This window comes from Muscardinus avellanarius, assembly GCF_963383645.1.
Source record: "Muscardinus avellanarius genome assembly, chromosome: 12".
NCBI classification, from domain to species: Eukaryota; Metazoa; Chordata; class Mammalia; order Rodentia; family Gliridae; genus Muscardinus; species Muscardinus avellanarius.
In genome coordinates this window covers 38,088,144-38,101,155 of record NC_137798.1, presented here as the reverse complement: position 1 = coordinate 38,101,155, position 13,012 = coordinate 38,088,144, and the positions used below count along the sequence as shown (strand labels likewise).

Sequence of the window (13,012 nt, the reverse complement as noted above, 5' to 3'; positions counted from 1 at the left end):
TTTGTTGCATTAAAACATCACAGAATTACAAAAGCAGCTTATACCAAAAGCCCACAAAAACCAGCCACATTGTTAAAGTGAATAGAAGAAAGATTTCTACTCTGTTCCTTTTTATTCTATTCAACGTTAATGCAAAGAAAAGTCCTCTTTGGCCCCTAATACCAAATGACAATAGATGTATCGGTTCAGTCTGAACCTGATGTGGGCGAGTCAAGCCACAGAGAAGCCGCCGCCTCTGACTCCCTGTTCACTCTCTGGTGTCCACCAGTCACCTGGTCTAATAGACTGACTTCTTGCTTCCGGCTTTCACCGCTCAAGTCCAGCAACTCTGTGTCTCTTACTAAACAGCCTCATAACCATCTCACACCTCTCCCTAGCACCCTGCGCACCCTGTGAGCTTATCCTACAACCCAGGGTTTTACCACATTTTACCTTTGTTTGCAGATATCTGTGTGACCACTGCATCAAGCCCAGACTCCTCCGGGCCACTTTAAGTTTCCATGTCCTTCCATGTATGTTCCCACCAAGCTCAGTCATGTACGCCTCCATTCACTGCCTAGCTCTAGACAAGAAAAAGCCCCTATGTCTTTCATATTCAAAGCATTTTTCTCCTCAGGCTCTCTCCTCTGCCTGTGCAGGATGGACATGCAAGGCTATGTAAGTGATGCCCTGTACAAATTCGAAAGGCACCGTTCACATGTAACCTGTACAATCACAGTTAGGCAGCTCTGTGCCTGGACCTTTCTATAAGACAATTTCTAGTTCAATGAACTGTTGAGAAGTAAATGAGAGAGGAAGAGTTTTTTTTTTTTTTTTTATCTTGATTGGGGTTGTCTTTTGTCTTTATAATTTTAAGAAAATAAGCCAGGCGAGGTGGTACACACTTGTAATTTCAGTACTTGGGAGGCTAAGACAGGAGGATGCAGGTTCATGGCTAGCCTCAACAACTTAATGAGGCTCTCTGCAACTTAGTGAAACCCTATTTCAAAAAAAAAAAAAAAAATAGCCGGGTGTGGTGGCGCATGCTTGTAATCCCCACACTTGGAAGGCTGAGACAAGAGGATCGGCACAGGTTCGAAGCCAGCCTCAGCTACTTAGTGAGGATCTCAGCAACTTAGTGAAACCCTGTTTCCAAATAAAATATAAAATAAGTCTGGGAGTATAGGCCAGAGATAGAAAGGTAGAAAGCCCCTGGATTCCACCCTCAGTACCACCAAAAAATAAAATAATAAAATAGGGTTGGTATCTTGCTCAGAGGTAGAATGCCTCTGTGTTTCATTCCCAATACAAAAAAATAAATTAAGAAACTAACATAAGATAGTACATTTACAACATTTAGGCCAGTGTCTGGTGTGCACTTTTGTCCTTTATACCTTTTGTTCATACTGAATTTATGATCACTTGAAAAGTGATCTGAAATTCAAACAGGTCATGTAAGAGTCTTTGATCCTAAAAAAGGGAAATCCTTGGCTATCTTCACAATTCACATTAGCCAATTTATGGAACCAACCTAGGTGTCTGTCAACAAATGAATGGATACAGAAAATATGCATGTATACACACAAGACAGTTTTTTCATGTGTGTGTGTAGTACTAGGATTGAACCCAGGGGCAGTCTACCTTGGAGGTACATCCCCAGCCCTACCCTATTGTATGTATGTATGTATGTATGTATGTATGTATGCATGTATGTATGTATGTATTTTTTGGTACTGGAGATGAAACCCAGGGGCATTCTACCTTCAAGCTATACTCCCAGCCCTATTTTTTTATTCTTTATTTTTGAAACAGGGTCTCACTGAGTTGTAAAACGCCTCACTAAATTGCTGAGGCTGAGATTACAAGCATGCACCACCAGACCCGGCTTTTATTTTCTTTTTATTTTGAAACAGTGTCTCACTGAGTTGCGGAGGGCCTAAGTAGCTGAGGCTGGCCACAAACTTGGGATCCTCCTATCTCAGCCTCCCAAGTACTGGGATTACAAGCATGCACCCCCATACCTAGCTCACAATAGAGTTTCACTCAGTCATGAAGAACAAAATTCTGTCATTTGCAGGAACTAGAGAATATTATCCTAAGTGAAATCAACCAATCTCAGAAAGTCAAGGTGTTTTTCTCATATGTAGAAGCAGGAGAGAAAGTAAGAAAGAAAAAGGACTTAGAAAAATGAAGACAGAGGCCAGTAGAATAGTGTAAAGGAGACTGTGGGAGGGAAGGGATGGGGAAAAAAGAGGCTTATGGGAGGAAACAGACCAACTAACATTGTGTCCATATATGACAGTGTCACTATCCAGCTCACTGTCATTGTATGGGAGGGGAGAGGGGATGGCCAGGTAGGATGCAGAGGGACACCTACCAAGTGATATGTGGATAGATGAATTATTGCTTTGAATATCACTATGATGTATAAATTGCAATGCACTAACAAGGTTATTTATAAAGTTGGGAGTGGTGTTACATGCCTATAACCCTAGTTCTTGGGAGGCTGAGACAAGAGGATGCGGGTTCAAAGCCAGCCTCAGCAACTTAGTATGACTATCAGCAACTTAGTGAGAGTTTCCAAAAAATAATAATAATAAAGCAAAAAATAATAAGTTGGGGGTATAGCTCAGAGGTAGAATGCCCCTGGGTTCAGTCCCCAGCACCCCCCCCACACACACACATACACATGAACACCAAGAATAATTTTTTTTTTCATTTTATTTTCCAAAAGAAATTTTCTTTTCAGAACTGGGAATTGAAGCCCTGGGGCATTCTACCTCTGAGCTATGCCCCCAGCCCTAATTTTTATTCTTTATTTTGAAACAGGGTCTCACTAATTTGCAGAGGGCCTCATTAAGTAGCTGTGGATGGCTGTGAACCCATGATCGTTCTGTCTCAGCCTCCCAAGTACTTGGATTACAACCGTGTGCCACCATGCCTCGCTTCCAAAAAATAAAATACTTTAAGGGATGTATTATTTTGTTTTGGAGGGCCATCTGTACAGAGGACTAAATATGGGCCACCCTTTCATATGTCCAAACTGTTATGGATTGGGAGAATATGGTTTGGGGAAACTGTTCCCCAGGAACCCCTCCTAGGTTCCTGGACACACTTTCCCCCAACCTATAACAAAACCCCAAACGACCCAAAACAGAAAAAATGCGGGTTCTTGTCCTAAGCTAAGAATAAATATGCATAGCTTGGACAGTTGCTGAAGATTTAAAGAAGTTTAATAAAAAGATAGAAATACAGGAAATAGAAATACAGAAAATAGTTACAGCCCCATGCCAAAATGGCATGAGGGGGTAGGGTGGCCCGGGCCAACTCACCACTCCCCAGATATAGCATATGGACCGGACTTTTTATACCCATGACCTCCATCTTGTTTATGTAAATCTGACGTGGTGAATGTCCCTATAAGTTACCTCCCCTTATCCTTTAAGGTACCTCCCCCAGCAAGGTATAGCAAAGTGTCTCCTTTCATGAAGGCCCCTCCTACCATCTTAGCTGGCTTATCATGTAGATCTGTCTTTAGATAAAGGCCTAGTTCTCCTCTCCTATTGATTTGTTAATTACTTTTAGCTATGTTAATTTACATTGGAATAGTTACCTGCTTTTAGGCAGAAACCAAGTCCTTGCACAGATTTGCCCCTCACCCAATTTTTGAAATATATTAATAATCATAGCTTTCTCAAATCTTCCTAGGCCATTCCCAATACTGGTACACAAACCCATGTTTCTCCAACTGCTAAATTATTAAACATACTGAATCCTATTGCAGTTTTCCCAATAAAATGTCCTGGGAGTATTAAAAAAAAAAAAAACTGCTGGGCATGGTGACACATGCTTGTAATTCCAGCATTTGGGAGGCTGAGACAGGAGGATCGGGTTTTCAGACAGACTCAGCTACTTAGTGAGGCCCTTTGCAACTCATTGAGACCCTGTTTCAAAATAAAGAATAAAAAAGAGGGATGGAGGTGTAGCTTAGAGTCCTTAAAATGCCCCTGGGTTCCATCCCCAATACTGGAAAAAAAAAATAAAGAATAAAGAATTGGCCACCTTAACCGTGAGGAAAATCCTCTGCACAACATCTCCAAGGGTTATCATCCTTGGCTGCTCAGGTCCAACCCAGAATCTAAGATAGTTAGTCTGGAACCTGTAGAGCCTGAACAATGGAAGAGACTCCTTTGCAGCCAGTGGTGAGAATCATCATAATTACACATGCTCTACCTGGAAACTGTACCAGTATTGGGAATGGCCTAGGAGGATTTGAGAAAGCTCTGATTATTAATATATTTCAAAAATAATTGTGTCAAAATGGTGGCAGACCTGGAGAGAGAAAGGCTTGGCTTTGGTCAGAAAGCAAACAGCTACTGAAACTTAAATTGACTTAGCTAAAAGTAATTAGCAAGTCAGTAGGAGAGGGGAACTAGGCCTTTCTCTATCTAAAGACAGATCTATATCATTAGATAAGCTAGCTATGACGGGAGGAGGGGTCGACCTTCATGAAAGGAGACACCTTGCCACACCTTACCGGGGGAGGTACCTTACAGAGACCAGAATTATGCAAACAAGATGGAGGTCATGGGTATAAAACGTCCAGTCCACATGCTGTATCTTGGGGGTGGTGAGTTGGCCTGGACCACCCCCCCCCCATGCCATTTTGGCATGAGGCTGTAACTATTTTCTGTATTTCTAACTTTTTATTAAACTTCTTTAAATCTTCAGTAACTGTCCAAGCTATGCATATTTATTTGTAGCTTAGGACAAGAACCTGCGGTGTTTTTTTTCTGGTTTTGATCATTTGGGGTTTTGTTGTGGTTTGAGGGAAAGTGTGTCTGGGACCCTAACAGGGGTCCCTGGGAACAGTTTCCCCAAAACCATATTCTCCCAATCTGTAACACTACTGAACTCTCTTTAGGCAAGGAAAGAGTTAACATATATCCTCTCTCTGGTGGTTGTCCCTACAAATGTCTTTCCCCTGAGACCGCAAAAGCAGATGGCTATTGTTGCTCAAATGATAGCTCATGCAGACATTATTAAGCAAACATTTTTAATTAACAAACCCCAATAATGATTCTCTAATCAAAGTAATGAGTTTCTTCAGACCTTTTGCATTAGATTCATTTTCAAATCTTTTTATGATATTTATTTTTTCCTAAACTCTGTTTTAATGGTTTCTTTCAAATTATGCAGCCTGTGATAATCCTCATTTTCCATGCTACTTTTGCTAATTAAAAATTGTACAGCTGGACAATCTGGTAGAATTGTTGAACTACCTTGACAATTAATGCTCCCATTCTGAACTCTAAACACATTAGCGCATATGGCTGAGGTTTATGCATAACCAAAGATCTTCCGTAATAATATGTGTCAGAAACCACCAAAGTTCATTTTTCCACGTTGCTCTTCCCATGTCTTCACTAAAAATGTTTGTTACAACAGTTCAAGGTTTAAGACTTAGATTATCTCCTAAAATTATGATTAAAATATAGTAATCATTCAACAATAGTACCCGTTTAGCACTCCACCTGTTTTCTTGCATTGGGGAAGGAAAGATAATTACTCAATAATTAACTGAGGCAGATTTTTTTCACCTAATTAGGCCTTCTAAGTGTCTAAAATTATCCTTTTAAACATCAAACATTCTTTTTACTTCAACCATTTTTAGGAGTCAACTGAGGCACTAATTATAAGGAAAACTTTTCCACTAACAAATATAATGAACCCACACTCCCAAGACACTTAACAACTAGAATCTACCTTCTCCAAGAAGATGCCCACCTCAAAAGGAAAACCACTGTCAGTAAATTATAGCTAATAGAAATGTATTCCTCAGAGTTTTGGAGGCTGAGAAGCCCAGATCAAGGAGCCCGCAGAATCCATACCTGGCAAGGACTTGCTCTCTGCTTCCCAAATGGCACCTGTTGCTGTGCCCTCCCATGGAAAGAGGAGAGAACAGCTTTCACACATCTTTTTTTATAAGGTCACTATCTCATCTATAGAGTGGAGCTATCACAACTTAATCACCTCCTAAAAGGTCCACCTCTTCATGCTGCTATCACTTGGGAGGTAAGACTTCAATACATGATTTGGGAGTCAGGGAGATACACCTAAACCACAGCACACATTAACCAAAAAGATTAGAGCCACAAACCCAAGCATCAGGAAAATAAAAAATGTTAATCCTCATACCCACCAACAGATAAATCAGCTTTGCCTCTTAGTTTCCTGAGCTTTGGGATATACTCCTGGGGTTGTCAACCTAATAGGCATTTCATGTAAGTTTGATTCCAGATAAGAACAAAAACCAATAATAGTGTGTAAAATAGCATCAGATTACATTCACTTATATATTTTCTAAATTTAGAGAATATATCAAAGATTGAGAAAAATTGAAAAATTGAGTAACTATAAGACTGTTTTGGCATTGACTCAGAGAAAGACATAAATTTACATGATGACCAAGCATTTAAATACACACACACACACACACACACACACACACACACACACACACACATATATATGTTTACATATATGCATATATGTACATATATTTATATGTATTTATATATTTATATGTATATATATATTTATATATATTGAAAACTAAGTTTTACAAAACAGTACTTATCCTTCATATGCTTCTATTCTACTTCATTGTTTGAGTTGTTTAATTCACTAAATTGATTCTACAACCTGCCAAATAGGTTGAGACCAACTTTTTAAAAAACAGTGATGTAAAGGGAAAAAAGAAAAATATCCTTTTCAGAAAACAACAATATTTTCCATTAACCTTATATCACTGAAGATTTTAATGTATCTGCTCAGAGAAGATGTAAGTGGAATGTTTCAGGCATTTGGCCATGCTAATGTTAAATCAGAATCCTCCACGCCCCCGAACTATTGATGGCAGAGCTTTAGTTCCACTCAGAATTCCCTTTATCAAGGATTTCTAAAAAGCCCAGGGCATGCTTTAGATAAACCCAAGGATGGACCCTGGCTGTGCTCACTGTCGTTCTGCAACAGAGACGGGGACTCCACACCTGTCCCCTTTGTGGTATCACTGCCACCTCAAGCAAAGCTCACTTGTTATGCTCTGGAAATGGGAGAAAGAAAATGCTCTTTCTTCTATTCAATGAGGAGGAAATCAGCCTCAGCCGCGGGGAAGTCATCTGAGTCATACCCATCACCCCTTTCCCCTGCTAGTTACCCACAATGCCAAGGTGCCTGCTCAGGACGATTCCAGGGCTGGGAACACACTGTACCACAAGCCAGCAGTTCCTCCCCTCACACTGGGAGCAGACTATTTGCTACACAGAAACCAGCAATTCTCTCTTCCAGGAACCCACCCCCAACCCTAGATTTCCATCATCTTTAGTCCGCCAGGTGCAGCTGATGTGCCAAATCCCAGCTGTGGAGAGGATTCAAGCATTTTCCCAGCAGGTCCTCCAGACCCCATGAGTCACTGGGCACCTGGATCAACTCTCGGATGTCAGACACATCTCCGTGTAGGCATTTCCCAGTCAGAATATCTTGTGAACAGAGACTGCCAAATGTTCTACCTTTGAAAATCAGCCTAAATCAAAGATACAGACACAAATCTTATGTGGAGGTGGTTTGCAGTGGAGTCTGTCCAAAGTCAGTTCTAGGGAACTAATTCCAGTTAAGACACTTTCAGACTTCTGCTTGTTATCCAGCTAATATCATTTAGCATATACCAGTCAATCTATGCTTTGCCTCTCCTGCTATAATGTTTACAGGAATACAAATATTATTTTCCCTGAAAACACTGAATCCAGAAGCAAAGATGCCTGCTTTGCCTATTTAGCACCCAAATACATTAATTTAGGCCAAAGGTCTAGGTTAAAAACAAAACTTTTTAAGGCTCTTGGTTTGGATGTCTTGCATAGCACAGCTTCTGAACTTAGAGGTGGTGGGGGGGTATCTAAAAATGGTTCAGCTGCTTTCCCATACTTCTTACTAAAGAATATCTGGAAGCTAGGAAGCTAAATATGTGGGCTGCACTTTCAGTTTTAAAGAAATGGAAAAATTATTTAGTATATTTCATTGTTCCTATGTTTTAATCTTAAGTTTAAATGTTTTTGTTCACTTTCAAGAACAATCACTCCCTTGGGAGAACTTTATAATAGTAGTTGTAGTTCAACCTAGAGGTTGTAGTAAAAGTTCCCCCAAAGAATTTTGAAATAAGGGAGATAAGGGTAGTCTCTGAGAGATAAACTTTAAGATCAACACAATGACCAAAAGATAAAGTTTCCTTTAAAGAAAAAGAGAGACCTTCAATCTAGAAGACCTGAAAGTACAAAATCATTGCCAAAGAAAGGTGGGGCGGGGTGGGGGTGGGGGGCAGGCAGGCCACAGCCACTTACAGAGAGAATGAATACACTCTCCTGGGCAGATTCCTCAGACAGGCTCTCCAGGACTTCAGACCCACTCACAAACCCTGTATAAAAGGATAACAATTCCCTAAACATGTTTGGGCCTTGGTTCATCTAGCACCTTTGTCTAATTTAATCTTCTCTGAGCGACCATCCTCCTGTAACTTGCAATGCAAGCCCATCTATGGGGATAGAAGGCACTGGCCACGAAGGCTTGAACTCACCATCCAAACACAGATATGAACTGAGCTGGCACCAGTGCCTACCCGAGTCCTAGCCAACAGGGCCACAGTACAGAATTAGATATTCCAGGGAGAAACATAAGCAAGTAAACAAATAGATGATTACAGCTAGTGATAATAACCATTAACAAAATAAATAAAGCTAGGTAATGGACTAGGACAATGACTGGGAAAAGGAGGCTGGGTATTTTAAGAGTAGGGACCAGGAATTACTTGTTTGAGAAAATGACTTTTAATATAGGAACACTGAAAGAGCCTGTTCTAAGCATTTTCTAAAAATGTTTTTTCAACTAAGTTTTTCAAAAAATTATACACTGAATAATGGTAGAAAAGACCATGCTGAAAAGACTCACAGAAAACAATGAAAAAGGCTTTATGAGGTATGTAGAAAGGGCAAGTATTTCTTTGTTTGTGTTTTGTTTGTCCCTCACCAAACACAGCACAGGCACCACATTCTCACTCCCAAGCCCTCTTAATCCTCTCTCTCAGGCTGTCTCCGGGAAAGAGGATTGAGCAGGGCTTGGGACCGAGATGTTGGAACTTGGCTATGCTTCTGGCTAATGGCTTGATGGCATCCAGAATCTACTGTGCAACAACAGGGAAGAGAGTTGAGTTTTCTAAGGAAGGAGGAAGCAGAAATACTGTGAGGCAAGATTGGCCCAACGTTTCTTTAAAACTCCCTCTGCATCTGGAGCTTTATAAATAAGGTGGAAGGTAAGAGGAGCCAGGGCCAGAGAAGTAAGCAGTGCAAAGTCACAAAAAGAGAGCTGAGCCTTATTTTAAGTCCAATAGGAAGCAAGGGAGTGAAATGACCTGACTTAGATTTTTCAAAGATCCCATTGCTACTATGCAGAGAATCAATTGCAAAGGTGGTACAAGGTAAATGTGAGAGCACGATGAGTTTGTAGGCTTTAAAAGCCCAGGCAAGCAGTGATGTGGCCTGACGCAACTGTGTTGGGCAGAAGTGAATGATTCTAGGGCGTATTTGGGGGATATATTCTCTTTGGATAATATACCTGAGGGGTACAGAGTCATGTTTTAGCCTGGCACAGAGTATACCTTTTACTAAAATTGGAAAACTAGGGGAAGATTAAGAGTTCTCTGATGAGCATATCCAGTTTGAGACACCCTCTGATACATCCTCTGTCAGTTAGGCAGCTAGGGCTCTTAAAATTGGGAAAACATTGGAATGGATATAAATTTGGAAATGTTCTGCACCTAGATGGCCTTTAAAGTACTAGACATTCCCAGCTCATAGTGGTTATTTTTAATTGTAAATGAATACATTGAGTAACACATCAAAGTAGTGGGAGGCAAATGGGGACACCCTGTAGCAGACAGCTGCCCTTGTCCAAGCTGAGCCTGTCCCTCTGCTTTCCCACAGATCTCAACTGAGGGTTGCTTCCACCAAGTCTCCATTTATAAAACACAGTATAAAGTCCCCTTTCATTGTTATGGACAATATGAAAATCTGAAAAAAGTGATACGCATTAAAAATGCATCAAAGTGCTTAATTTGGTCAAATAAAAAATTATACACAAATAAAGGGAAAACTTGATCAAGAATATTAGAAGAAAAAAATTAAACCCTTTGTGTAGACCATTTTAGAGGCCAACTATGCCCATCAGAGCTTGTTGACTTTGGGTTTAATGTGGAAGGGCTCTAATGTTAAAACACATTGGAGAACATTACAGAAAATGCAGTAAGCACCCAACAAAGTAATTATAGAAATTCTAAAATTAAATGAAGGTAGGACAACTTCAGGTCATTTAATAGCCATTGATTGACTAACCACAAAAGACTACTGTGTTGAATTCAGGTCCTTCTGTAGCTCCTCAGAAGGTATGAGATGCCTTCTGACTGAGGTGAGAAGATGCAGGCAGTTAGAGTGAGGAAAAGACAAACTGCCTTGGAGATGCACTTCTCAAACACCAAATAGAGCCCTAAATTAACTATATAAAAACTTTATGTTCCTAAGTGAAATCAAAATTTAAATTTTTATTTCCATCTTACTGATTAAATTAAATGAAGTTAATTGATATACTGATATTTTAAAGACTCCTTAGCAGTGTTTTTAGTTCAAGTCTTCTAAAGATACTTTCATTTTCCCCAAGACTCCTTTATTATTAACCACCTTTTCCATGTAAACCTGAAGGATCCTGAAGGATAATAGCTGACTTTCCTTACAAGCCCATCCCTGTATCTAGTTATTGGAGTCACACGTTAGTAAAGCACTGGAGGACACAGAGGACTGGACTGGGAAAAGCATAGCCTCCTGGCTTCTATTTTACTCTACCTCAAGGGGCTGGAGAGCTAGTCCTCATTAAGGAGTCACACTTCAGATTCAGTCACATCTCTCCCTGATGCCAGGGGTAACATCTTTCTCTGTTGCCTTGAGTACATTTTTTCCAGGAAGTAGACTGTAGTCCTGTTCAACCTGGGAGAAACCCAGCCACCGGTGACATTCTGGCTCTCTTGTCTTTTCTTTCCCTCCTCCTGTCCTTCCTGTCTTGAACACTCCAATGCCACAGCCTGAGGGAGGATCTGTTGGACCAGCCACAGAAAGCTAAGCCTGATCTGCTCTTACCTGCCCATGTTTGTTCTCTGATGGCTCTGTCCTGTAAGCCATTTAAGTGTTAAGATACAACAAAAAAAATAAATATATAAAAGATACAAGAATATATTTAGCCCTTTATTTCAGGTCATTTAGGATGACCCAGCTTAGGTAAAGAATTTTTCCTTATGATCCCATCTGACTGACTACAATTCAACATAGAGGTTTATAAACATAGTGGTTATAAACCTACCTGTTTTGCTGACCTCATTTACCTAAGCCTGTATTTCCCTCTAGGACCTGAGAAAGAGGGGAGGACATGGCAGTACATATTTTGGGGTGCCTAGGCCAAAAAACTCCATTACTAACACTCTTACTGATACCTCCAATTCATATTGTCAGCAGTCAGGCTTTTATAAAGGTTCTAGAAGCCACAGCCATTTTTTAACCATCAGAACTTTAAATGAGTTGTTAAAAAAAGCACCTCTTTTCTGCATGATGCATTGTACCTAGACAAAGGGACTTACTCTAAAAGAACAGTGCCCTTTCCCACCACAACAGAATTCATTGTTTGTCACAAAAAAACGACATCAGCTTCAACAACAGATAATAATCACATACATACGCTCACAGTCACAGCTAAGCTCAGATGCTCCACCTAAGAGAGTCTTCTATTAAACCTTTTGTAATCCTTTCTAAAATATTTTTATTCTTTAAAACCAATTTCTATAAAATTGCAAAAAAAAAAATGCCCTTCCCTTTTCTCACTTCTTCTTATCTCCAGAGGCCAATTTTATTCTAGATGGTTGGCACATAAAATAAAGTCTGAAAATAATTAATTATTTCCACATCTACCTTCAAGAATAATGGTTTTCAACCTGCTACTCTATTTTTCTTCCTGGACATTTCCTCATTGGGAATATAGAACTCAGCCTCAAGGTGCCATGGGCTTTCTCAGAGTTCTGTCTTGAGAGAACGTAAGCAGAGAGACCTGCCTTACCTTCAGCTGGACTAGATGCACATCCACATGCTTGCTGTCTGAGTCCTGCTGAACTGAATAGGTGAGGTCCCGGACCCTCTCTGAGGTCATCCGGAGCCACGTCTCAATTTCAGGTAAGTGGAGGACAATCTTCCAGTCGGCCCCTGTGTGTAGTGGGGGTGGCTTTTCATACTGCTGGTCACACTCTGTGTTCTTGGTGGCCTCTTGTCCCTCACCCTGCTCCACAGTGGGTGTCATGTTGATGGCCATGGGTGAAGCGTCAGTAGCCATAGGATCCAGGTCCTGTGACCTCAGGGGGGAAAGCGTCACACTCATGGTTAACATGGAGAAGTCTAAGCCTTACTTCTTTCCAAAACAGCTGAAAGGCAAGAGGAAAGAAGAAAGCAAGAGTCAGACAAGATTGCCAAATAAAGAAATGATACTTCACAGAAGAAACAGGATTTCTAAATTAAGCCAGATTTCTAAATTAAGAAACCATTGCTCATAACAAAAACAGAAAGAGGTGCTTTGGTTTTTTATATGGGTAGCCCTGAGACCCAGAACATAAAAAGAACATAAAATCATAGTGGTATTATCTGCCCAAATATCTATTTTCCCCTCATTTCTTATTGAGAAAATAGTGATCTTTACCTGTGAATGTCCCTGCCCAGAATTCAAAACAATACCTACTATTTCCTTTGCATCTAGATATGGCCATGTTGGCAGAGTTCTGGCCAATGGGCAGAAATAGGATTACCATATAGAAATTTCTAGAGAGCTGCTTAAAGGGAGCAGACTCAACTAAAAGCAGCCTCCTTTTTACCCTCCTGTTTTTCCTTCCTATCCCAGCCTG

The 13,012-nt window shown here is 40.4% G+C and overlaps 1 protein-coding gene across 1 annotated transcript in view; it reads right to left on the bottom strand.

Annotated features, from left to right (window-relative positions):
- The window catches only part of AKAP6 (A-kinase anchoring protein 6), a gene marked incomplete at its 3' end in the record, with an annotated part of 393,582 nt that extends 381,048 nt beyond the window's left edge, over positions 1 to 12,534 (bottom strand). The window contains exon 1 of the mRNA XM_080707612.1: positions 12,181 to 12,534. Coding sequence (XP_080563738.1) covers positions 12,181 to 12,504 — 324 coding nt within the window. The 5' untranslated portion in view covers positions 12,505 to 12,534. The remainder of the gene's footprint in view (positions 1 to 12,180) is intronic.
- Positions 12,535 to 13,012: the final 478 nt, after the last annotated feature.